Source organism: Cibotium barometz, chromosome 40 (assembly GCF_041138505.1).
Source record: "Cibotium barometz isolate CiBa-2024 chromosome 40, ASM4113850v1, whole genome shotgun sequence".
Classification (NCBI taxonomy): Eukaryota; Viridiplantae; Streptophyta; class Polypodiopsida; order Cyatheales; family Cibotiaceae; genus Cibotium; species Cibotium barometz.
Genome location: NC_141085.1, coordinates 39,366,788 through 39,394,469, shown reverse-complemented (window position 1 = coordinate 39,394,469; position 27,682 = coordinate 39,366,788). Strand labels below are relative to the sequence as shown.

At 44.8% G+C, this 27,682-nt stretch overlaps 1 protein-coding gene across 2 annotated transcripts in view; it reads right to left on the bottom strand.

Moving 5' to 3' along the window:
- Nucleotides 1-213: 213 nt before the first annotated feature.
- Nucleotides 214-27,682, bottom strand: part of LOC147615488 (Protein kinase superfamily protein) — a 105,768-nt gene continuing 78,299 nt past the window's right edge. For both annotated transcript variants that reach the window (XM_086779579.1, XM_086779580.1), the window contains 2 exons: nucleotides 1,324-1,471; nucleotides 214-1,236 (listed from right to left, as the gene is read on the bottom strand). In XM_086779579.1, coding sequence (XP_086635705.1) covers nucleotides 811-1,236; nucleotides 1,324-1,471 — 574 coding nt within the window. In that variant the 3' untranslated portion in view covers nucleotides 214-810. The remainder of the gene's footprint in view (nucleotides 1,237-1,323; nucleotides 1,472-27,682) is intronic.

Genomic DNA, 27,682 nt, shown 5'->3' with positions numbered 1-27,682 from the left:
AAGTCATGCTAATTGCTTTCATCAACCAAGTTTTTCACTTGTTAGTTATGTGCATGTTCTAGTTGATGAGACAAGGAGAAGATGTGGAGAACTATGTTGACAGATCAAAAGATATGCTCCTTTTGAATGTCATGCTAATTGCTTTCATTAACCAAGTTTTTTTCGCTTGTTATGTGCGTGTATACTTGATGACAAGGAGAAGATGCGGAAATCAAAAGACGAAAAAAGATGATCTTCATCACAAGGAAATGGTCCTTTTGAATGTCATGTTATAGTAACAAACATATGCAACACTTTTACCTTACATAAGTATTGACATATTAGTACAAATGGGTCTACTTGTACTTTCTAACAGCTCATTAAAGAGCCTTTTGTCACAATGAGACCATCTAATGATAATATTCCAATTCAAAAATGTGCACAAGCAGATGGCCTTTGCACATCACCTTCTGCCCATCTGATGGGGTGGCCAGACATAATTCCACATACAAGTAAAACGGGCGCCATGACCCGCCCCCCCCCCCCCCCCCCCCCCCCCTTGCACGGGCAGGGAGTGAGCTCTTAAAGCCCCTTAATGTGCCTGGCAGCTGAAGGTGGAGAAAGGAACCAGCTATTGAAATTTCTCCACAAAGATGGATTTTATTCTCACACAAAGAATAATATCAAATGAAAGCATTCGATCAATAGCGAACTGAACAGACATCAAAAAAGCACACACAGAGCTGCTTGAAGGCTCTAGAATGGTAAATACAACTCACCGCACCATCTATGATAACATTGTAATGGGGTAAAATGGTGAAAATGCTTTTTCTACCGCCCCTCGTGAAGGTCTTCTGAGAAGACAGCAGATCTTGAGAACGTGTCAGTGTCGAGAGCAAGTCCGGAGAAAGGTCCAGACGAGAAAACCGAAGACGAGCCATCTGACTCAAATGCTGCAGAGGTCTGCTGAGCGTTCTGAATGCTGGCGACAAAGGATCTACTTGGCATCGCACAGGGCAAGATGTCATCAGTTGAAGCAGTTCTTTCCCCACTTGTCATGGTATATTCCAACTGCCGCTGCAACATTTTCAAAGACTGGACCACCTCTCCCATGGTTGGTCTATGGCCAGCTTCTGGAGCCACACATGCAGCTGCTATAGCTGCTACTTGAGCAAAGTCTTCCCTTGGGTACTTGTTTAAAAGCCTGGGATCTGCAAGCTCCCCAAGTCTTTCCTTATCTCTTAGTATGGGTCGTGCCTGCACATATTGGAACCTGAAAAACATGAGAGAAATCTTTTCACATAGCAAAAGGAATGAAAAAAGATTTACAGTAGGGCAACTCACCCATGTAACAAGATTCTCTTGACCCGAGGGCTGAGACATATCCACTGGTTTTCTTCCAGAGAGGAGTTCAAGCAGCACGACCCCATAGCTATACACATCACTTTTTACCAGTAAGTGACCTGTCATGGCGTATTCCGGAGCAACATATCTACATTCAAAGATTAGACAGTCAACATACCTAAATGAAATAGCTGCAAGGTTTATCATTTAGTAGATAACATCCAGACCATCAATGTGCCTATGCATCTATCTGTTCAATTGATGGTATCATTACTAGAGGGAAACCCACGCGATGCTGTCCCATGCTATTAGAAATTGTGATGCTGTGGCATGATATCAAAATCGTTTACATAATTGGATAAGAACACCATAGTGGAAAACAAAATTCAGAGACATTTTGGGGGAGATGCAAGGGGAGGGACACAACCAAACAAAAAAGGACTTAATGGTTTGCTAGTAGATGATTACAGAACAGTAAGAATAATAAACTAAATATGATGGGCCAGCAATAAATGGTGAAAGGTAATCCAATTTGGTGAAGAACGGCAGCATGGGGCAACTCACTTGTGGCAGCTCAGGTGCTCATTCCAGACTTTTTGATGAGAATGATCTTGCATTGTCTACCAAGGGCAATTTCTACAGCATCCAAGCAACTTTTCTTGCGACAAAAATTACTGGCCTTCAAAGAATTAAGCATTGCTCCTTGATCTACATGTATAGCTTTTATTGGTAGGCTATATACGTGGGGGTTATGTGATGAGTGAGTTATTGTATTATTGTGTGGGATGAGGAACAAATGGTCTGCCATGAGTGATATCACTTCTGCCAGGATGCAGGGGGTCTACCAATGGCCCCTTAGGGTAGGTCTTGGTGGTATGGGACGCCAAGGCTGACTCGTGTGAGTTTGGATGGACGGGAGCCTTACAGAGCAGGCTGTACAAGCACGAGTGATGGTTGTATAACTGATGTGTTGGGCTGAACAGGGTACACAGCAAGGCTGGTCGTACAGGTCATACTGCCATACGGCAGCTCTGTCCATACAACAGAGAGCGCACTTTCGTAAAAAGCATACATTAAAATTGTTAACTTCTCTTTTAAAAGTTACAGGTGAAAAGTACGTTTTTTCAGCTCTACTTCATAATTATAGACCCAGGCCTCCTCTATCTTCACTTGGCATGTGTGAAACTCTTTTTTTCCCCAAGAAAGATCCTTCTATTCATAATGGCTAAGTACAAACTCAGCTCCATAGACAGGAGCGAGAATCAAGAAAACTGAAGAAAGGGGGAAGGATGCTCTTCTCCCCCAGCTGGCCGCTCTATGAGGAGAAGGCTACCTCATACAATGGGGGGGGGGCACAACCACACATGTGGTCTATAATGCCAAGGGGCTCGTCACCACTGTTAGTGAGAAAAGGACCGTGACGCCAAATCCTCAGGAAGGCCTTGTCGCGCTTCTGCATGCGGTCAGAGCCACCTTGAAGCTTCCCCCAGTCCACAGGGAGGGTATGAATGATATCAAGAAAGATGCTCTGGATGGACTCTTGCTGACAGGGTGAGGGTGACCTCGATAGTCTCGCTATAGCGAACTCTCCAAATATGCCACACCGCAATACTGCTACATATCTCCCATCTCTAGCAGGAAACGTGAGTCACCACTTATTATAATAATATCTAGATATTTTGTGTGTGCTTGACACACGGAGTGATGTCACTGAGGCAACCTTTGTAACCTATAAAGGTGCATGTACTTCATTGAAGAAATACGTCAATAGTCACATCATTGAGTTGTGTACTTCTCCCTCTCTAAGAGCTTCATTCTCTCCCCCTTTTTTTTTTTTTCCGTAATGGTTGATTAGATTACGAAAATGTAATACAAAGCAAAGGTCGCATGACCAGCTATACAAACATGTACATAGAGGCCGTCAAACTGCACACACTAAAAGGCCACATGAGGCATGCCTACCGTACGAAGAGCATGTAACCAGGGTTAGCTTGCGCCTTGATGATAACATGTGCATTGATCAAAGAAGAAACTTGCCAAAGCAATAGACCACAAACACGCTGGACATGACCTTTCACCCTTGATTGTGAATCAAAGATGAAAGCATTTCGCATGAGCCAATTATGCCAAAGACCCAACCATCGAAAGAAAACAAAGAAGACCTCATGTTGCTGGTTGTTTCCCCCGGCTGATCATGTCCAAATACCCACTGCTTGGGTGACAAAGTGTGTCCAGTCACCATTTGCCACACTAAAGTGATGAAGTCCCATATTTGGCGAGCCACTGGGCAAGAAATAAACCTGTGCCGACTAGATTCTGGACAAGTCTGGTAGAAGAAACAGTTGCCATTCGAAAGTCTCCGACGTTGAAGGACAGTGACCAAAGGTAGGCCCCCAACCGTGACTCACCAAATAAACACTTTACCCTGATAAGGAAGCTCGGAGTGCCAACCACAGAATAGGACACGCTTCCACCAAGAGGCCGTTTTCTTAACATTCCATACTTTCTTAGCTTTTGTTGCAAGCCATCTCTTCTCTTGGACCAAAAGATGATATACAACATTAGCGGAAGCCTTCAACACCTTGGTCTTGCGACCCAACACCCAATCATCCCATGCATGAGAAGAATCCATCCTAGGAAGGTGCCCCGGAGACTGCACTTGTTGCTACAAAAACTGCAACCAAATACACCTGTAACCTCGGGGCACATGAAATCTATGACGAGCACAGTAGAATGATAACATTCGCAGCTGCCCGGGAAACAAAGTACCACAACACCCAATCTCGCCATACAGTTGAATTGCCCTCTACAATTATTCTTCTCTGGCCAAGTAATCGCACGAGAGGTGCAGCACCTCGGCAAGCAAGGAGTTCTCATCTCAACGAGAATCTGGAGGTCTCCAAGAAGTGAACCGTAACACCTCCTGCCATGATTTAACCAAATGATCCAATAGAGGAGAAGCAGATACACGCACAAATTGTGAAGCATTTAGAACATCCCACCAAGATGCAACAATCTAGGTCTTCCCATGCACAATTCTCACATCCTCCAAAAATGCAACAACCATGTCTATCCATGGCTGAGAATCAACACACATAGCCTGAAGTACTACGAACAAGAAGGTGCACCCATACATCCAACATAGCTGCACCTCCCAATCTCTTCAGGGTGGTAATATGCTTCCACGAAACCCAAGTCAACCTTGGATTATTGCCTTTCTTTTTCCACAACATGAATCAAAGCGGCTGGGTGAGAGCTGTCAAAGCCTTTCAAGACCAAGGAAGTAAGGGCAAGAAATAAGAAAGCATAGCTAGCATAATGACCTGTGCCACTTTCAACCGGCTGTGAAACGGCCATGCCTGAGACTTCCAGTACACAAACTTATTCCCAATACGGCCTGAAATCCATTCTAAAAGTTGTTTGTTGGTGACATACACCCCGATAGGATAACCCAAGTGACATACAATGGTCCCACGTAACACAACATGACCCTACCAACCAAGCTCCTGTAAATCTCTCTCTGTGCAACTAAGAAGGGCTGACCTCTAGGTATTTATATACAACCCATAAGCTTTCGCAAACAAAGACCAAGCTGCCATTTCCCTCTCAACATTGGCTTTGTTGGCTTTAAGAAACATAAATGAATCATCAGCCAGTGCTTGACCCACCAATTGGTAACCCGAAGGCAAAGTTAGCCCAACCACCTCCCCCTCCTGAGCCAACTGAGTAAGCAAAGTAAAGCAAAGGGCTCAACGGACATCCTTGCCGCCGCAGAGAGCGAGTAAGGGACACTAGGGACATAACTCCACCATTCATCATAATCCGAGATTGAGATCCACAACAGAGAGTGTAGATCAAATGAGACATACATGGCCCAAAACCTATCGAATGCATCCATTCAGCAAGGAAAGACCAACTGACATGATCAAAGGCTTTCTCCAAATCCAACATCACCATCTCCTCCTCTATTTTCCTTGCATAATCAATGCCTATTTGAACATTAAGGATATTATGCAAGATATTGCACCCCTTTATAAACGCATACTGAGCAGGGTGTTTCAAGCTTGACAGAAACTTGTGCAATCTGTTTGCCAAGACTTTAGAGATAACCTAATACATACAACCCATCAGAGAGATAGGCCTCCAATGTTTTAAAGCAAAGGGAGAAGGCACCTTTGGCAATAACCGAATAATCCCCACTTTTCGAGAATCACGCATAGCTCCAGATTGCCAGATCTCCTGACAAATGGATGTCAATGGACCCTTCAATTGATCCGCATACTTGGAAAACAGTTCATTAGTAATGCCATCCCAACTTGGGCTGCTCTTGTCTTTGGGCAAATGAGCAAGCACAAAGTCCTGCTCTGTAATATTAGCATCTAAAATGTTGGCCGAGTCCAAAGATACTTGATGTTGCACCAGTGCTAGAATACTAGCGCGTGCTTGATGAACATCATTAGATAGCACCTCAGGAGTGCCCAAAAGCTCCTGGTAAAACTGAACACACAAATTAATGACGCTATGAGGCTATGAAATCATCTCTCCCAATGAATTTTCAAGCCTCACAATATTCTCTCTAGCATAAGAGGGATGCAACTAAGCATAAAATTTATGTGTTTGACAATTATTATCCTTAAGGGCCTCCAACCGGGTAGATAACTTAGCCCTCGTATAACTTGTCTCCTGACATGCAACAACTCTACGAGAGAGCCGAGTAACAATAGTATCCACTCTATCATTCCCTGGTGAAATAGCCGCCTGAGATTGCAAGGCCCCAGTAAAGATTGCAGCAGTGTCAGCTCTTGCCTCCTTTTCGAGGCCGGACGAATACCATATTGATGAGCAAGGAGTTGAACATTACACAAAAAGCAATCCTAGGCTGACATTCCCTGTCGTATAAAACATAGCTGAAAATTATCAATAATTTGCATCATGTATCTATGAAAGACCTCATGATCAAGAAAGTTGTGATTGAAGCACAAAGGTAGCCTCCCAAGCAAAGTTTTATAAACATCCACATGCTGATGCATTATGTCCAAGACCATTGGGAAATGATCCGAAAGAACATGCTGTCTCTCCATAGGTACTTTCAAAATCTCAGGCAAAAATAAATCATCATGCATAGCATACATTCTATCCAACTTAACAAGATATTGGTGAGATTGAAAAGTAAAGCCAGAATCATAAGGATGCAGCTAGGACCAAATGTCTTGGTTAAGGACTAGAGACATAAAAGAGTCCCAAACCCGCCTTTTCGGATTATCCATTATAGACTCTAGAGTGAGGCGATTCAACTTGATCAGCAGAAGAGTAGATATTGAAATCCCCCATGAGGAAACTAGGTTTTCCTAGCCTCAAACATTGTTGCAGATCCTGTCAAAGAGAACAATGAGCCCCTACTATATGGGGAGCATACACACCAACCAACGAAAGAAGTTCTTCTTCATAAGTGATCTCCACAACCATAAATCTACCATGTACATCTTGATACACAACAGAGGGCTGAAAACGATCATTGACAATCATCATCACCCCTGGTTGGGTGGAAGGGTGTCCATTGAAGAAAACATGAAAACCTCTATGTATAAAGCCACCACCTGCCTGACTATGTTGTTTGTGCTCAACTGCACAAAGAACATCCCATTGTTCAGACAACAATGTTTGCCACAAGACATACTGCTTCTTACGGGAGGAAATCCCGTGCACATTCCAATGAACCAGCTTCATAAGGACAAGAAACAAAGTCAATGAGAGCGAGGCTGTGGCTTGCCCTGCCTTTCATTAGCAGCAAACGCCGCACATACATCACCCATATAGTCACCCAAAACTGCAAACCCCAGAGGATAGTTGACTGGATGAAGAGGGCTGATTCCATTGTTTACCTCTTTCACTCGTATATCTTCTATCCCAAGGGGTGACAACACGGCCTTGTCTATCAAAAGCCAGAGGAGAAGGCGGCGGTAGATCGAGGGCACAAATTATATTGCATAGGAAGAGATCCACGTCCCTGGATAGAAGGCTGACGGTCCCGAGAATGAGCACCACCCTGACGTGAAGTAGCCCAAGTAATAGGAGGATTATGCAAATTCCGGATTTCCCCTTGGCCGGATGACTCATCCATCTTTTTGCCTTTACGACTAACCACATCTTTCCAAGGAGCCTCCTCTTGAACTACTTGTTTTCCTCTATCCTCAACCCGGTGTACATCAACATGTTGTACATCAGAAGTATTGCCAATGTTCTCCACAACCATGTAAGAAGCCTCCTTGCCCACCTAAGACTCCACCTCAACAGGCACCCCCTGATCTTTGTCATTGAGCTTGCACTCAGCCATGAAATGTCCCAATTGACCACATTGAAAACAGTGTCCCGAAAACGCTCCCCAATGGAGCTTGAAATGCATACATCTCATTCCTGGTGACTTAAGGCGCAACCATGGAGAACGGGGATGTGCCATAACATACATAATCTATTCCGATTGTTGGACCTAGAATGGGACGGAACCAAGACTTTTCCCAAAGATTGCATTGCCTCATGCAACAGAGGCCAATGTAGGAAAATTCTCCACCTCCACCCAAATGGGACATTCTTGCTTAAGAATTTCTTGAAACTCAACCAAGGGTCTCCATGGGAAAGCATGCACCAACTGGCCCTCAAAAAACAATGGCACTTTCTGAAGCACCAACTGCCGAGCTTCAAGCGTTTTAAACATAATTTCAAAAAACCCCTTGGGTCCATCAAAAATTTCATCTACCACATCTGCAAAAGGGAAGTCAACCACTGACGGATCATATGCATTGGCGGCAAGCACCCTGTAAAAAAAGAAAATTGCAAGCCTTCTCATGAAATGCTATTGTCAAATCCCCATAGGATCTCCTTGTAGAACGCTCCTGGTACAAGACTCGAAACTTGCAAACAAACCAAACAAACGTGAAGGGGGTGCACGCCTGACTCACCTCCCGACCTTGACAGCCGTGGGCAAGCCCATAAGTCTTGGCTGTCCCCATCGAGCCACGAGCTGAGCTAATTAGATGAACGTACCGACCAATCTCTACCTCGTGACGTCCCATACCGCCACGAAGCTACCCTCGCGGGCCTCAAGACTACTGCCGGCCTCGGCTGCATAAAGCAGGTGCACGTCTGCACTAGATCCAGGCTCCTGACCATAGAACTCTCACAAAGACACGCGAGACTCTATATGAACTAACCTTGGCCACCCTTTTATAGGCTCCTGACCATAGAACTCTCACAAAGACACGCGAGACTCTATATGACTAACCTTGGCCACCCTTTTATAGGCTCTTGGCCGATCATCGAAGCGTCCACACTTGGGCGCCCATCCGTCCATACTTGGGTGCCCGCTCGTTAGTCTATCTCTAACTCAGCTCGCCAATCAACCTACCTAGTTCCAAGCTTCCCCAAACCTCGAAGCTAGTCTTGTGTGCGTGTAGCACACGGTAGATACACACTGTGCACATGACATACTCCCCTTACTCTAAGAGCTCACTCTTGAGCTCACTAAAAAGCCAGGGTATTCTCTCTGAAGAGTAGTCAATGTCTCCCATGTAGCGTCCTCAACACGATCCTTCCACTTGATCTTGTATTCCATGATAAGTGTATTACGTAATATACTTTCACGAAATAGAAAGATAATCCTCCCATGAACTCGTGCCTTTCGGATACATATGCTCGAAGCATATCCTCCAAAATCTGATTCACTCTTTCAATTTGGCCATCAGATTGAGGATAATTTGAGGAACTCAAATTCAAAGTTGTTTCCAACTTCTTAAAAACAAGTTTCCAAAAATCACTTGTTGTAAACTTAGAGTCCCTATCACTGACTATGTCATGCGGTAACCCGTACAGTCTAAAAATTGCTCGATAAACTGCCTTGCTAATTGCGTAGCTGTAATGGTCTTCCGGGTCGGTAAAAATCTAGCCATTTTTGTCAAGCGATCTACCACAACCCAAATAGAATCGTGGCCTTGATGTGTTCTTGGCAATCCGGTAATAAAATCCATGGAAATACTTTTTCATTTTTTACCTGGGATTTGCAAAGGATGCAACAATCCAGCCTGTCTAAAGCGTTCAGCTTTATTTGCTTGACAAACTCGACACTTGAGAACAGAATCTTCTACATACCCTTTCATATTTGGCCAATAAAAAGTGTGTTTCACTAGCGATAATGTCCTGTGTACCCCAGTATGTCTAGCAGAAGGGGCATCGTGACACTCCTCATGAATCTTGGACCTAATGTCCGAGATCTGTGGTACACAAATTTTATCATTACGGAATAGTAAACCATTCCGAATCATCCACTGGCCTCGTGCAGTCTGAATGGTAGGCTGCTCAGTCATTGAGTCTTGGTCAATCAATGACCTCCCGTCCTGGATCTTCTGCCAAAATGGACCAAAATAACTATCAGTCCTGCAAAGCCCTCTCAATGACTGAAATAAGTCAGTAGAAATCTTGGTGAACGACAAAGCATTCACCTCTCTAATTCGACTATGTATTGACCTGATCCCTGATGCTCACCCTGTTAGTATTCCACCTTACAAGATGAGCCAAGTTGAGGAAGATGAGTTGGCCAAACAACTCGAAGATTATTTGAGGATGGGCCAGATCCGTCCAAGTAAATCACCTTGGGATGCACCTGTGTTTCTTAGGAGAAAGAAGGACAACACCTGGAGAATGTGTATAGATTACAAGAGATTAAACAAGATGACAATTAAGAACCGTTATCCTCTCCCTAGATCAAATGACCTGATTGACCGGTTAGCAGGAGCGAAATATTTCACGAAGATAGATTTACGTACTAGCTATCACCAGATACGTATTCATGAAGAAAGGCGTGTCGAAAAAACTGCCTTTCGGACTACGTATGGCCATTACGAATTTCTCGTATTACCTTTTAGGTTAACCAATGCTCCAGTCACTTTCCAGTAAATGTGATGAACGATTTTTCATGTACATTTGAAAAAATTTGTGGTTGTGTTCTTGGATGATATTTTGATATATAGTCATACTCTTGAGGATCACGTTAGACACCTCACGATTGTCTTAACTATTTTAAGACAAAATCGACTATATGCTAAATTAAGTAAATGTGAGTTTTTTATGACGAACATCATTTACTTGGGACACAAGATCACTAGAGATGGATTGAGCATTGACTATGACCGAGTTCAGAAGGTTCTGGCCTGGCCTATACCGCGAACAGTGAAACAACTTCATTCTTTTCTCGGTTTTGTTGTTTTTCTTCGAAAATCTGTGCGGGAGTACTCTCAGCTCACACTACTGATGACCGACTTGTTGAAAGGTTGTGGACATAAGTCGAATCAGCCTATCACTTGGAATAACGATCTGGATATGGCCTTCAGACTTTTGAAAGATAAAGTCAAGGAAGCACCTATCTTAGCATTACCCGATCCTAGTCGACCTTATGTTCTTGAAACTGATGCCAGTGACTATGCAATCGGGGGTGCTCTATTTCAGGACAGTAGACCTGTTGCTTTTGAAAGTAAAAAGCTAGATGACACTCAATTTCGTTGGCCAACCCTTGTTGAGAAAGAGCTTTATGCTGTGATTCACGCTCTCAAGGTTTGGAGACATTATTTATATGGCTCCAAGTTTGTGGTCTTGACTGATCATCAGTCAATCAAGTATGTGTGTGATGCTGATGATTTGAGAGAAAAAAAAGCTCGATGCCCTGAATTAATGCAAGATTTTGATTTTGAGATTCATTACAGAAAAGGGTCCATGAATAGTGTCGCAGATGCGCTATCTACTGCCCTTTCGGATGGTAAGCCCGATGGCAGTTCCTTAGGAAATACATCTTGAAGTGAATAAAGTATTTTCTTTAATTCTTTGCTTTCAAACACACTTAATTTATTGACATCCATATAAGGTATGAGAAATGAAGAAAGTGGAATCAAGACACAATCGAAAGCAGTATATAAAGAAGAATCCATTATATTACCAAAATTAACTGTATTTACAAGAGGTCCCTACTAAGAGAGATGTATACAACTATCTAAGATACTATACTAGGTGTTCCTATGTTCAAAAGAAAAAATATGACTAGACCAATCTATCTGGACTTGAAGAGTCTTAAACCACTCAATCCCTAATAACAAGTGTACATGCTCTAGGTGCATAATATAGCATTCCTGAGTATCTTTGTAGTCCTGAATCCGGATTGGTAGCGTCTCTACCTTTCGATGTAATTAACAAAGTTGTGTGAGCTGCCAGGGTCTAGAAGAATGTGGATTCTATGGCCATTCTCTTCTCCATAAACTCGGAGAAGATCATGCAAGCCAAAAACTTTAGAGTTGAACATACAATCAGAACATGTACTAGGGCGAGAAAGTACAGTAACTGACGTACCTCTCAAAGACAATTGGTTAGCTGCCTTTGGCTTGGGTCCTGCGTTGGTCTTTGCACCCTTTTGCTTCGGGCACTTGTTACGCATATCTCCATTTTCTTCGCAGATGAAGTAACGTCCCTCCTCCTTGAGCTTCAAAGCCTTAAGGAGACGTTTTTTCTTCGCTGGTGTCGAAGTTGAATTCTTCGACACCAGCGAAGACTTTCCTTCTGTTGTGCTAGCCATCGATGCAGAGAACTTCCTTTTGTGCTTGTTCCCCTGCTCGGTCACGGGTTTAGAATTGGAAGAGACCATTGTATCATCATAGATACGAGCGGAATGAATGGCCTCGTCCAAAGTTTTGCATTTGTTGTTTTTAACCTGTAAACGGTATGAGTCGGGTAAATTGGCTACGAAGAAACCCAAAAGAGTTGTGGAATCCATCTTCGTAGCTTTCATCTGCAAGTCTCTAAATTTTTGGAGATAGACCTCATAAGTGAGGTTCTGCGAGGTCATGGTCAAAGTAGCAAACTGGGCAACAATATCATAGTCATCATCTTTTTTTGAGGAATTCTTTCTTGAAGACTTCTTCGAAGTGTGGCCAAGTCGTTGGTTTAGGATTGAGTTCTTTCCACCAAAGCAAAGCTTTGCCTGAGAGGAAACCTGCTGCTGATTGGATCTTTTTGCCATCGTCATATGGATGAAACTGAAAATGGACTTGCCACTTATGTAGCCAAGTGTCCACTATCTCTTTGGTACGCTGCTTTTGCCCGCCCCCAAACTGTTCCGGAGTAATATTGGAGCCTAAAGCAGATGCTAAAGTATCCATACCCGAAAGAGTAGATAGGGTAGTGGTTAACAAAGAGATGGTATTCTGTAAAGCCTGCATCTCGCGGCGATTTATGCTTGACGTTCCGAGGAAGAAGCTTTGAGAGTAACTTTAAACTCTTGGAAATCTGATTTTGAAACAAAATCATCGAAAAGATCGCCATCTGTGGCTTCCATAGCCGGCAAGTCTTTACGTTCGGTAATGGGCTCCAACTCGGATTCTTGGATGGACATCTTGAAGAGGGCAAGAGGAGAGAAAAGTTTGATCTTGCACAAATAAGTGTACTAGAGAGCTTGAGAGCTTGAGAGATGTGTGGCAAGACGCCCGCTTAAGGGAAATTTATAGGCTTCCCCAAAAGCTTACTTAGCTTTTGCTTTTGCTTGTGTTTTTTTTTTTTCGGAGTAAAAAATTATATATATATATATATATATATATATATATTCTGCTTTTCTTAAAAAAAAACACTTAGAAAGCAAAACTTAGATTTTTAAAACACCTTTCACTGAAGTGTGGGTTAAAAAAAAAAAATTAGGCGCATAGAAAAAAAACGAAAGCAAAGGTGATTTAAAAAAAAAAACAAAAGCAAAAAAAAAACCCCCGTCGATTGCTTTCTGCTATTTTTTGCGCCGTCTTCATGCCACATGGTCGCTTGGCTTATGTATGTCTGCATAAGTTGCCGCCTGCGCGTGTGTACTTGGCCGCTTGTGAGTACAGGTAGTTGGTTGCGCTTGGCTGCGCATACAGTCCACGTGCGCAAGCCTGCGAATACAAATAACCACTCGCCTGCCCGCCTGCCCACATGCGCCAGCCTGTGTGTACCAGTCCGCTTATGTCTTACGGCTGGTGTCCTCACACGTATAGGTTGTGGAGTCTTCAGGTGTCACACATACATAAGCGATACAGCCTTTAGAGCAAAGAACCGGCGCTACTTTCTCTCTCTCTCATACAAACAACAGCCGGCTGGCTTTTTCTTCTTCCTCTCTCTCTTAAACTGTTTATACAGTTAAAAACACATCCAGCCTTCTTCTTTGCAAAGAAAACAACCCATACAAGACCAAACCTTTACCATGGGTTCCTACGATGCAAAAGCAACATGCTGAAATTGAAAAAACAGCAGTATGCTCATAAAAACAGCAATCTTCATGAACTCATACCTTTTCTTAGACCTCATCTTCTCTACCTACCGACTTGCTTGTTCACGAGGCTTGCTCTGATACCACTGTCAAAACCCCATAGAATCTCCTCGTAGAACGCTCTTGGCACAAGACTCGAAACCTGCAAACAAACCAAACAAACGTACAGGGGATGCAGGCCGAGGATGCAGGCCTTACTCACCTCCCAACCTTGACAGTCGTGGGGCAAGCCCACGAGTCTTGGCTGTCCCCACCGAGCCACGAGCTGAGCTAACTAGATGAACGTACCCACCAATCTCTACCTCGTGAGGTCCCATACCGCCATGAAGCTACCCTCGTGGGCCTCAAAACTGCTGCCGGCCTCGGCTGCATAAAGCAGGTGCACGTCTGCACTCTATCCAGGCTCCTGACCATAGAGCTCTCACAAAGACACGCGAGACTCTATATGAACTAATGACTAACCTTGGCCACCCTTTTATAGGCTCTTGGCCGGTCATCGAGCGTCCACACTTGGGTGCCCACCCGTTCCATACTTGGGTGCCCGCCCGTTAGTCTATCCCTAACTCAGCTCGCCAATCAGCTTGCCTAGCTCCAAGCTTCCCCAAACCTCGAAGCTAGTCTTGTGTGCGTGTAGCACACGGTAGATATACACTGTGCACATGATAGCTACCAAGACTTGCAAAACACAGGGCGTGTCCATTGACACTTCCAAAACATATCCATTGCCTTTGATTCATTATGTTCCACATATTCCTGAAGAAGGGAATTCACAAAATCCAACAAGAGATCCCAATCCACCTCTGTATCATTACAAACATTGTTCGACCCATCACCCAACAAGGGCATATTTGTCTCCGAGGTTGCTACCACAACCATAGCCTCATCTTCATTGTCACCGCTAGAACATTTAGGCCTCTTAGAAAGGCCTAGCTCACAAAGTTCATCCTCTGTCTCGCCTCTTAGAAAGGCCTAGCTCACGAAGTTCATCCTCTGTCTCGCCTTTGTCAATGTCAGGACCCAAAGTAGCCACTGTCTTGCTAATGAAATCTTCATTGAGAGTCGACAACTCTACCACTTTCTCCTATCTCTCCCTGTCTCTCTCTTTGTGCGGAAAGCCTAAAATAGCAGGATACAGCTGTACAAAACCTTAAAACAGCAGCCCAAAACCCTACAACAACAGTTTGAAACCCTAAAACAACAGCCCAAAGCCCTAAAACAGTAGTTGAAACCCTAAAAACAGCAACTCAAAACCCTAAAACAGCAGTTGGAAATCGTAAACAGAAAAAAACAGTAGTTCAAAAACCTAAAACAGCAGTAAGAGAAATTCGAAACCCTAAAACAGTAGAAAACAGCAATTCAAAACCCTAGAATAGCAGCAAACAACAATTTGAAACCCCAAAACAGCAGTAAGAGCGCAATTAGACTTCAGTCCTTTCTTTTCTTTTCCAGATAGTGTATCACATGTCACATGGTTGTAACTTTGGTCTCATATGTCACTTTGGCCTTTTGAAGACGTTAATATAACATTTCATTTCATTTCATTTCTCTCTCTCTCTCTCTCTCTCTCTCTCTCTCTCTCTCTCTCTCTCCAGACTCTAACCCTCTCTCACGAGATAGCTAGCACTTGAGGACCAGTATGGAGTATGGTGTGCATTAGTTTCCGCTTGGTTCTCAATATATGGGCTCAGCATGGACCACCTACCACCCCTTCACTACAGTTTGGACTCTCCTTCCGGCTCTCTCACGAGGATACCAACCGAGTTATCTGGTTAGATCTTCTCAGCCTCTACACCCACTGCACATGGATCACACCTCCGGAGCTCCCAACGAAGATGCACGTCTACAGAGATGACTTCCTCACGCTCACTGAGGATGGATTCATCCAGCAGCCGGGCTACTTGAGTGTTCACATGTCCCATGCCATGCGGATTGCGATTGGCTAGATACGGGTTTCATCCCACCGCCACAGAGTGGAGACAGGTAGAGCTGAACACATCTTTAGAGCCAGGAAGCTCATACGGAGACCCAGAGAGGAGAGGATCTACTGATTATGCCATAGAGGTTGAGAAAGAGGAGTGGTACATATGTACGCTGTTGCCCAGTATACTATGAGATCCACGGGAGGTTTCACTGCCTGTTTCGTGAGGGATTTGGTTCACTCTCTAGGATCATTGACTTCCCGGACCAGCGTTGCCTAGGCCACTTCCTGCTTGGGCTCCGCAGACACACGGACATTTTCTAGAGAGAGCTTCGGCCCCAGGCACCTTGCTCCCTCCCTTGTCAACCAACCATCACCAGTTTCTTCCAGACCTAGGCGGTGGAGGACACTGATACAGTGGATCTTGTGGACCCACCTCAAGCTGCTCCAGACCCACCTAACCCAAGAGGAACTACCTCGGACCGGGCCTCCGCACTCGTGTGCTTGATGCCCGGACAGCAGCCACAATCCCCTCATCAACTCCAGATCCAGGACATGCTCCACTGCCATCGAGCTACCTTTCCACGTGACATAGCTTAGGAGACCTCTCGGCCATACTCATTAGCCCCATGCTTGATATTTTAGAGAGTGGTATACCATCTACTGGGGGCTGATGCTGCTCACATGTTTCTATGTTCCAAGTATTCCATGACGAGTTTCCATGGACAGTTTTGTATCACCCCAGTGACGTAGCTATGTTTAAGTTTTGTTTCTGTTTTATTTTCCATTCCATGATGAGATATGCCATGGACATTATTGTATCACTTTTGTCTCATGGGCCCATTGGGTCTTTAGCAGATGCTTAATATATCTTTCTTTCTTTCTCCTTCACTATTGTCTGTTTACACTCCATAGCCATGTATCTCTTCTACCCTCTATAGCTGCAGCTACTGTCCAGCTCCACCATAAAACTCAACATGGGCAAGTGGAAGGGCTAGTCCTGCCATTCGGGAAACAGAGTCTTCTGGAGCAGTTTACCGATGACACGACACTCACATTAGGAGGGGAGTTGCAAAATTTCAGAAAGGCGTGGGAATCAGTGATGGATTTCTGAACAGCCTCAGGGTCTTTGGTTAAAGAATAGAAGACAATCATATGGGCAGTGGGGGTGGACAAAGGAAATATGCACGCAGTTTGGCTTCCAAAAATTGGAACAGGGCAGAATCATGTGCGCATACCGCTTGAATTTAACATTACAGCCAGTCAATGGTGGGATTGGGTCCTTCAGAGGGTGGAGTACAAGCTTGCATGTAGGACTATGGGGTTTCTTTTTCTCCCTGAGAAAGTTATTCTCATCAACAGAATTTTGTGTGCCAGTGTGATCTATTTTTTCTGTTGCTGGAGACCCTCTAACAGACAGCTCGACTGCCTCGACAAGATGATAAGGGATGTGTTGTGGAGCAAGGGCAAGGCCAAGATCAGTTGGCAGATCTGCATATACCGACAAAAGGAGCTGGAGGGCTCGTAGTGATCGATTTGAGAAGCCTAGCAGACAAGCTGGTTGGCTAAATGGGTGAACAGAGCAGTGCTGCACCCAGCGTACCTAGAAACCGTGGCAACAGATAAGACAAGACTTCGGGTTGAGGCAGGTGGACAGGAGAACGATAATGCAGTGAATGGAGGCTTGGCAAGACACGGAGGTCAACTGGCTGAAGAATCAGGGTACAGTATGGACCCAAGTTTGGAGGTGGGGGGAGGCTTGGTTGATGAGCAAAGGTCCAACCATCTCCAAGACCGAATTACCAAGATGGCTGAGGGACAGACTTAATACGAAGTCGAGGGAGGGGTGGTCTATTGTACGATGGCGACAAGTGTTTGAACACACTTGGGCATCCCTTAGTCCAAAGCTTGAAGTGTTCAGATGGTTGGTGGTACACAAAGCCATTTGGGTCAGGGCGCACGCAAAAGCGTGGATGGCGTCATCCACCACAAGATGCCCACTGTGCAACCTGAAGGATGAGATAGCGCATTGTCTTTTTTGGGAGTGTTTGGTCACGATGAGGCTACTCAGGTGGGTCAAAAGAGCAGGGAGGGATTTACAGATGCCATGCTGTCCTTGGCCAATGGGTAATATGGGCGGTGAGATCATTTAATTTTTTAAAGCCTTAGCTAAAAGCTTGAAGATCCGACAGCTGACATGGAGGATCAAAATGGCATGACGTGCCAAACATGGGATGACATGAGCAAGGAAACAGTCGCCTGAGGAGCTTCTCGCCTACTGAAAGTCGGCAAGGAGGCAACATTTAGTAAGCACATGGGCACAACGTCAAAAATAGCCAGTCGCCTATTGAAGGATGGAAATCATGGAATGGTGTGAGCATGTGGAAGCTGGGGCAACCGACGATGAGAATAGCAACAAGGTATGGCAGCATGGCAGAAGGTACTCGTCTGCTGAAAGGCGGCAAGAAAGGCATCGAATGGAAATCACATGGACTGGTGTAAGCAGCGAACCAGTCGTCACACGGGGTTTGAACTCTGATCTCTATATAAAGACACAGGGGGTGAAGCTTACAAGAGCTTTTGGCCGTAAACGAGGAGGAGATGCTGCTGTTTTTTTCCTGAGTGGAGAGTTGAGTATGCCATAGTATGGAGGACCAGCATAGCATGAAACTGCTTCGTGCTACTTGCTCTGAAGATTCTAATTGAAGGTGGTGGACATATCAAGTGACTGTTGCTGAGGATCGAGATGGCAAGCAGCCTATCAATGCTGACAGCTGGCGGAGACTGTGAAGCTGTTCACTGCTGCAAACTCAAGGCTATGGTATTGTGTGTTTGAGTGTTTCATACTCATACTCACAATATTCTGGTTATCACGGAAGCATGGGCTGATGCCCATCATCTCCACCCATTATATGTGATGGCGACCCAATGATTCTGATTGTTGTGAGCATGGTCATTTCATGTTGAGTGTTTGTTATGATAAATGGGTGTGTGAAATTGAAACCTATCTCTTCCAATTTGACCATTTTGGTTGTTGAGTGTTTTGGGTGTTGAATTGTTGAGGATTATATGATGTTGTGGATAGTATGTTTTCCTAGTGTGGTCATTCCCAACCATTGTTCTGGGGTCGGTGTGGGCCAGTAAAGCCAAGGCTAGGTTTTGGGAGTGTGAGGTTTGACAATTGTTGGTGTTTGTAGATGTGTTGGGTTTGCGTCATTGTGTTATGTATATGTTATCAGTGTGGAAGTAAGGGGACAAAGGCAATTTTGCATGCAAACTGAAATTACATCCTTTTTTTTAAATCATCTTGTAACAGCTGAAATCTCATATATTGTGGAAGTGATCAAAGTATTTGTATCATGATCTTATCCCTTGTATTAGAGCCATGGATAAAATATATCTCAACAAAAGGTTTCCCACTAGATATTCTATGTTCCTTCCCATAAATTATGAATGGTTCATCTTACTCCAACTACCAGCAGGGTTGAGTGATGTGCAAATTCCCTAGAATCTACTAGAATGGGCTATTGATATGTAGAGATAGTGCAAGAAGAAGACATGGACTGTAATTGACTCATGTGAATACCAATCTTCCTTTTTGTTAAACATAACCATGTATCAAGTTTGTTGACATATCCAGAAGTGGTTTTTATATAAACCCACGTTCTTTTGTCACATATCAACGGTGTTTTTCCTTGTGACGGTTATGTTTTATGTGTTGGCTTTTTTTTGGGAACTCATATGTGAGGCTTAGTTTAGTGGGATTGATTTCCATTGAAGTGTGTTAGTGGCTTTGCTTGTCACTTGGGTGTGTGTTAACCCAATATCTAGCAAGATTACCATATCAACTTCTTGGAATGGAAGGGTTATTGTGGGAGTTTCTTCGGGAGTGCATGTTGTTCAAACTGGGTTTGTCATGATTGGGGATTGGAGTTTAACAAAGAGTCATTGAGTGCTCCTTTAGTATGTTTTAAGGACTGGGAGTCTGACAGAGATTAGCTGTAGAGGCAAAAAATGATTGCTCGTAATCTCACATCCTTTTGGTGCCCCCACTGAGGAGTCTATTTCAGGCATCTTTGGTTTTGCCAATTGTGTTGATATGGCTCAAGATTTCCCACTTTTCCATGGTTTGCCACATGAAGATGCCAAAAAATTTGTGGAGTAGTTGGAGATCACTGGCTTGATAAAAAACAGACAAGAGCCTGTCTCTATGCTAAGGATTCTTTGTTACTGCTTACAGGATGAGGCCCGACAATGGTTGAAGGGCTATGAAGCTTTTTTGCAAGCAAGAGATCCTCCACAAGAGCTCACCCCTATAAAGCTACAAAGCAAGAGTTCTTGCAACATTATCAAAAGACTGAAGATTCTAATCGAGTGTGGCATGAAATTCTGGGGTTAACATAGAAAGACACAGTGGATATCCATGTGCAGCACTTCACAAAATTGTGGGATAGGTGGTGTGTTGCTCTAGGAAGTGAAACCCCTCTTGCCATGTTTAAAAAAGATAGGTTTGTTGCTGGGCATAGTGGCACCCAGTTCGTGCACCGCCCAAGAGGTACGATTCGATACGGTCGATACGTATGGCACAATTCCATACGGTGGTGGTACGATCGATTGGGATTCGACTGTTTTTTTGCTCTTTTTTTCTCTGGCTGTTTTTTTTTGGGGACTTTGACCGTTTTGGGCGCCGTTTTTGACCGTTTGGAGAGCCGTTTCTTGGGCGTTTTTGGGATTGTTTTAGACTTTAGCCTTTTCTTAAGTCTCATTCTATTATCTATATAATATCCCCTCCCCTAACCCCATCCTCACACAAGTGCTCATTGCTCCACCCTCCCCTCACAATTGCTTAAGTCTATCATCTCCCTTGAGCTCTCCTTCAAGGCTCAAGCCTCTCCCCTCTAGACTCTCTCAATCATGTCTCTCTTCCTCCACCGTATTTTTTTATTTTTAAGTATTTTTTAAATGGACCGTACCTCCACCGTATTTTATTTTCAAAATTTAGCGGTGCGTTCCGAGACCGTATTTGAACGTACCGTACTGAATCGAATTTTTCGTACTTGACAAATACGTTGCTAGGTTAAGAGAGAATTTAAGGTTGAAAGTGGAATTAAAAAATATTCAAACTTTTGGAGTTGCTAGGGAGAAAGAATGGAAGATGATTAGGATGGGGCAACTTGGGAAGGAAGTAAGTCATGGTGTGGAGACAATAGAGGAGGGGGTCAAAGAAGAAGTGAAGAATTTAGTGCAAACCTCACCCCAACTGTTAGTAAAAAATCAAAATGAGATGAATTGAAAAAGGAAACGCATGAAGTAGTTAGCCTCTTCAAAAACCTTAGCCTGAATCTGTTAGGGGGTGGAAGAGGAAGAGGTAGAGAATATAGGCTACTTGGTCTAGGGTATGAAGCATATGGTGAAGGTCACAATGAAGGAAATGGTGGAGGTAGAAGTAAGGAAATGCTTAGAAGGAGGTTTGAACCCTACAACTGTTTTAATTGTGGTGAATGGGGCCATTCAAGCCCTAATTGTGATGAGCCTCCCAAAAGGGAGGGAGATATATACCCTTTACCATCAATCTTTGCCTAATCAAAGTAATGATTTTGCAGTGGAAATCAAGGACCAGTCAAGCTCTAGTGGTTTGACACCTGAGGAGAAAGGCAAAGCAGCTATAAGCTCGATTCAAGTGGAAGAATTAACCACAGATCAGAAACTTGATGTCATGCTCGTGAAAAGAACTCGAGAGAAAGAATCTGAAGGTGACCAAGCAAAAGCCAAGAATTGGTAAACATGGAGAGAGGAAATTTACAAGATTCTTGAAGCCAACCATGAGGGAACATGTGGTGGTCATTATGCTATGAAAATAACCCTGCATAAAGTGTTATTGGAAGGCTATGTTTGGCCTAGCATTCAGAAAGATGTATCACATTGATGTAGGTCTTGCATGCAATGTCAATAGCTAGGCGAGATAGTGTTGAAATATGAGCTTAGGCATACATTTTTGACTTATGATGATGTTTTTGATGAAATGGGGCCTTTGCCCATGACATCCAGAGGAAAATGTTACATTCTTACCGTTGTGGATTATCTTTCCAAATGGCGGAAGCTTGAGCTGTCAATCAGATTGAAGCCAAAGATGTAGCTAGATTTGTGTATGAAGACAATGAAGACATCTGCTGTTAGTTTGGTGTACCTTTGGAGCTTTTGTCAGATAATGGACAAGGGTTTAGAGAAGATCTTATAATCCATTTGTGTGCTAAGCTAAAAATTCAACATAAGTACACTACTCCCTATTATCCTCAGTGTAATGGAATGAATGAAAGATTCAATGGTGAGGTTATTATGTTGACCAAGATGATGGAAGGATATGGCAAAACATGGGATTTAGAGTTGCTTGGTGCTTTATGGGCCTTTAGGGTTGCAATTAAAGAGGGAACCGAATTCTCTCCTTTCCATTTGGTGTTTGGGAAGGAAGCCTTACTACCTGTAGAAGTGGAGATACCAGCTGTGAAGGTACTAATGAAGCATGAAGAAATATGTGCTAATGCTGGTTCTTTACAAATGGGCATAATACTCAAAGTCTCGTATCCTGTCAAGTTGTAATTCCTACAAATACAAAAGACTTTTTGCAAAGGAGAGGTTCAACAAGGAAGTCAAAGATAAGGGATTGGGAAAGGTGATCTCGTACTTAGATACAACAACATGCTCGATAACACCTTTCAAACAAAGTTTCAAATAAAGTGGAAAGGACCATTCTATGTGATAGAGAAATTGAAAATGGAACCTATCAGCTTGCAGATCTAGATGGGAAGTCCCTGACTCACTTGTTCTTGCCACCTCACAATTGGCACTACTCACATGACTCATGACAGATCTATTCTACATGATATTATGCTTCCAACCTTGAGGCCTCTTATGTGGGTAATGTGCGACTTAACTCTTCTCCTAGACAGCCTTCTAACATTCGAGATGTGCTATATGTTCCCAAGATCTCTAGCAATATGCTCTCAGTGCTTTGGATTGCATAGAAAGACTACGACGTGTACTTTGGTAGTCCAGTTCTTGAGGTTATTGACACTAGCACCTTGCAGATTGTTGCCATAGGTGTACAAGAAGGTGGTCTTTACAAGTTGAAGGAATTTTGTTTCTCTTTGAATGAGTTATAGTCTCATTTGCAATAACTTCTTCAAGGCTATCATACCTTGGTAGCTCAGGTGGATACAATGTTGTGGCATGCTCGTCGGGCACTTGAACTATGCTTATCTTCATATGTCTTCTCAGTAAATTGTCGAGGGTCTTCTGAAACCCTCCACTCCACTTGTGTGGCTTGTTTGCATGGAAAGAAACATAGAGATCCTTTCCCTCATGGGGCTACTCACTGGGCTTCTCACATCTTGGAGCTTATACATATGGACATGTGCAGTCCCATACAGACTACTACCCAGGGTGGTGGCAAATACTTCATGCTTATTATTGATGATTTCTCACAATTATGGGATCCAAAGAAGGAGTCCTCAGTGATTTCCCACGATGTTAACTTTGTTGAACCCTCATCTAATTATTCTTAGTCTCACCCTGAGCTTACCATAGAGGTTAAAGCCTTAGCTAAAAGCCTGAAGATCCGACGGCTGACGTGGAGGATCAGAATGGCATGGCATGCCAAAGATGGGATGACATGAGCAAGGAAACAGTCGCTTGAGGAGCTTCTCAATTGCTGAAATGGGGCAAGGAGGCAACATTTAGTAAGCACATGGGCACAGCGTGAACAATAGCCAGTCGTCTATTTAAGGATGGAAAAGGAAGCATGGAGTGGGCGTGTGGAAGCTGGGACAGGCGACTATAAGAATAGCAACAAGGTGTGTAAGCATGACAAAAGGTACTCGTCTGCTGAAAGGTGGCAAGAAGGCATCGAATGGACATCACATGGACTGGCGTAAGCAGCGAACCAATCGTCTCGGGGGGGGGGGGGGGGGGGGGTGTGTTAGAAGTCATCTCCTGTCTAGTTTTATACACCAGGGCCTTTGTTGTGGGTGTGCCCGCCCTTATGAGGTGTTTTCCCATTTTTCCTCACTCTCCGTATTTTTCCCCTATTTTTTCCCATTTTTTTGAGGCTTGGGAGGGCTGCCAGAGGGTGCCAAGAGCAGTACAGTGCTGGCCGACTGGGTGTTTATCAGTCGTGGGCACTCTTGCTGCTGGCCGACTGGTTTTGATCAGTTTTGGGCACCAGATTGCTGGCCGACTGCATTTATGCAGTCGTGGACCTTTTTATCAGTCGTGGGCTTTTCCTTATGCTGGCCGACTGCCCTCTAGGGAGGTATATATAGGTCCTCAGCCCCCATACCTCATTTGTATCATTCCTCGGGATCTTCTTGTGTATATAGAGCAGAGTTACACGCCTACATCTGTCTCTCTCTTGTGCTGTTTTTCTGCCTGCGTTTTTTGCTTTTGCTCTTGTGTTCCCAGGCTTGGTCATCATCTCCGCTGCGTATTCTGACATGGTATCAGAGCCCTAGGCTCTAGATAGGTCTTGGGATTTGTGTGAGCAAGAGGGGGCTGTTTTGCGGCTGATTGGTGGACTGTTCTGGACTGTTCGGGAAGAGGAGAAGCAAGAGGAAGGCGGGCTGATTTGCTGGACAGCCACTTGCAGGTATCAGTTCTTCTTTGTTCCCACCCACCCACCCTTTTCAGAGTACATCCCCGCGGTGGTAGATCTGTATGAGATGGCCGAGAGACATGTGAAGATCCCGACACTCCCCACGTTCCTAGTGGACCGTCAGTTGGACGGGAGCAACTACGGCATATGGAAGGTGATGATGGAATCCGTTTTGGAGTCTTACGACCTTGCCGATTTCGTCGTTGTTGGTGTTCCACGGCCGGAAGTAGAGGAAGGGGAGTTACCGTCAACCCGAAAGGACCGGGAGGCCTAGATGCAGATGTGGGATCGCGTCAATGCCAGGGTCCGTTCGTTTATTTTCCTCAACTGCACACCGCAGGTAATTAATCATGTAAAGCATATGACGCTGGCCAGAGGTATATGGCAGCATTTGGCCTCACTTTACAACAGGGTATCGCCCATGAAGAGGATTTTCTTGGAAGTACAGATGCGGGTTATGAGCCCTGCAAAGTCGTCGACGATGCGGGAGCATATTAACAAGCTGCAGGCTCTTCAGCAGGAAGTTCTTCAGGCTGGGAAGGAGATATCGTCAGAGGACATGGCCATAACGTTGCTGTCACATTTGCCCTCTTTGTACTCAGCATTTTACTCGTCTTTGATTACCAGTGGTGGCAGGCTCAGCACCATCACATGGGAGGAGCTTGTGCCCATGGTCCTGGACCAGGAGGAACGATTTACGAACCCTCCTCAGGGTGGAGGTTCGGAGGCCTTTACTGGCCAACGGTCGAAAGGCCGTAACTCGGGCAAAGGGCAGGCTTCATCAGAGAAGTCTTCTGAGAAGATGTCCGACGCTGACCGCGAGAAGCTAAAGGCAGAGAGGACCTGTAATGATTGTGGCGAGAAAGGCCACTACTGGAGGCAGTGTCCCAAGCGGAAGACCGAGAAGGGTGAAGACTCCTCAGCAATCATGAAGACTCCGGCTTTTGTGCACCTGGAGGTGATGGACACCGATGCTTCATTTTCTTCAGGCAGGGAGGAGATTGGAGGACTCTCCGCAACAGATACTCGGGAGTGGATTCTCGATAGTGGTGCTTCCAGGCACATGACTCCTTCCCGTTCCGGTTTACAGGATCTTTGCAGGCTTTTTGGTCATATTCTTACTGGGGATACGTCCACTATCCCAGTTCACAGTGAGGGCAGGATGGAGATAGTTCCCGATGGCAAAGGGGGGAAGCATTCCTCCCAGGTGTTGTATGTTCCGGCACTTGGTTTTCATCTGTTGTCAGTACATCAGGTTTGCAAGACTGGCGTACGGGTGGAGTTTGATGAGCATTTTGTTGCTCTCCGGGACAAAGCAACAGGCCAAGTGGTTTGGGAAGGTGGAGTGGAGAATGGAGTCTACAGGCTTTCAGCACTCTCTCTCCCAGGTCCTCAAGATTGTGATGAGTGGCAGTGTGGTAATAGCTACTCAGGTGTGGATACGCTGCAGGTGCGGGCTTTCCGGGACCAGATGGTGGATAGCTTGCCAGTAGATGGCAGCAGTTGGCAGGAACTTTCCAGTACTGAGGTTGGTAGTTCTTGTGTTCGTGGGTCAGAGGAAGCTGAACAGGTCACTTATGCTCTGATGTCTCGTCGTGTTCGGGACATAGAACTTCCAGTAGTTGAGGATGTTCTTTCCACGGGGACCTATTGGAAAGCCAGGCAGGTGGCAGGTGTTTACTTGCAGAAGGAGGTGGTTTCTCCATGCTTTTTGGTTCCGGTTTCAAAGGGGGTGGTTGACAGGTTTCAGAAGGCCTTGCATGGTCTTCAGAAGGTTTCCAGGACTTGCTTGTGCACCGTAACAGGTGTTGATCCTTGTGAGCAGTGTGATGTCTCTGTGATTCAGAAGCTGTATGGTTCATTGATCTGGTTGATGGACACCGGATTGGACGGGAGCTTCCTGGTGAGGCACTTGAGCTCTTGGTTGCAGATGTCTCTTTGTGAGGCAGGATTGTGTTTCCTGTGGTTTCTGCAGCATGCGAAGGATCATGGACTCTTGTACACAGGAGGGGGATTGTTGGATGGAGTCCGACTCCACGGTTGGAGTGACTCAGTTTGGGGAGGAGATTCAGACACGAGGGGATCTACTTATGGCCTAGGAGCAGTTTTACGGAGCAGGAGGAGGTTGCATGGCAGGTTTGGGCTTCCACTGGAGGAACCCATGGTCATCCAGAGGCACTTTGTTCGTGAACAGATCGTTGCTGATGACATCTTGCTGGAGTTCTGTTCAACGGAGGACAGTACGGTGGACCTCTTCACGAAGTCGCTCTCAGGATTTGCTCAGGCGGCACCCCAGCTCCCAGTGGTTGGTTACACAGCCCCAGGAGCTGAGAGGGGGTGTTAGAAGTCATCTCCTGTCTAGTTTTATACACCAGGGCCTTTGTTGTGGGTGTGCCCGCCCTTATGAGGTGTTTTCCCATTTTTCCTCACTCTCCGTATTTTTCCCCTATTTTTTCCCATTTTTCTGAGGCTTGGGAGGGCTGCCAGAGGGTGCCAAGAGCAGTACAGTGCTCGCCGACTGGGTGTTTATCAGTCGTGGGCACTCTTGCTGCTGGCCGACTGGTTTTGATCAGTTTTGGGCACCAGATTGCTGGCCGACTGCATTTATGCAGTCGTGGACCTTTTTATCAGTCGTGGGCTTTTCCTTATGCTGGCCGACTGCCCTCTAGGGAGGTATATATAGGTCCTCAGCCCCCATACCTCATTTGTATCATTCCTCGGGATCTTCTTGTGTATATAGAGCAGAGTTACACGCCTACATCTGTCTCTCTCTTGTGCTGTTTTTCTGTCTGCGTTTTTTGCTTTTGCTCTTGTGTTCCCAGGCTTGGTCATCATCTCTGCTGCGTATTCTGAGAGGGGGGGGGGGGCGCGCTTGAAGTCTGATCTCTATGTAAAGACACGGGGTGAAGCTTAGGAGAGATTTTGGCCATGAATGAGGAGGAGATGCTGCTGTTTTTTTTTCTTGAGTGGAGAGTTGAGAATGCCATAGTGTCTCCGAAGGACAGCATAGCATAAAACTGCTTCGTGCTACTTGTTTTGAAGACTCTAATTGAGCTCTTTGAAGGCCGTGGTGCTGTCGGCTGAAGGTGGTGGACATATCAAGTGACTGTTGCTGAGGATCGAGATGACAAGCAATCTATCAATGCTGAAAATTGGTGAAGACTGTGAAGCTGTTCGTTGCTGCAAACACAAGGCTAAGGTATTGTGTGTTTGAGTGTTTCATTCTCATGCTCACAATATTCTGATTATCAGGGAAGCATCAAGTTTGTTGACATATCCAGAAGTGGTTTTTGTATAAAACCACGTTATTTTGTCACATATCAACAGTGTTTTTCCTTGTGATTGGTTATGTTTTATGTGTTGGGTTTTTTTTCGGAACTCGTATGTGAGGCTTAGTGTAGTGGGATTGATTTCCATTGAAGTGTGTTAGTGGCTTTGCTTGTTCGTTGGGTGTGTGTTAACCCAATAT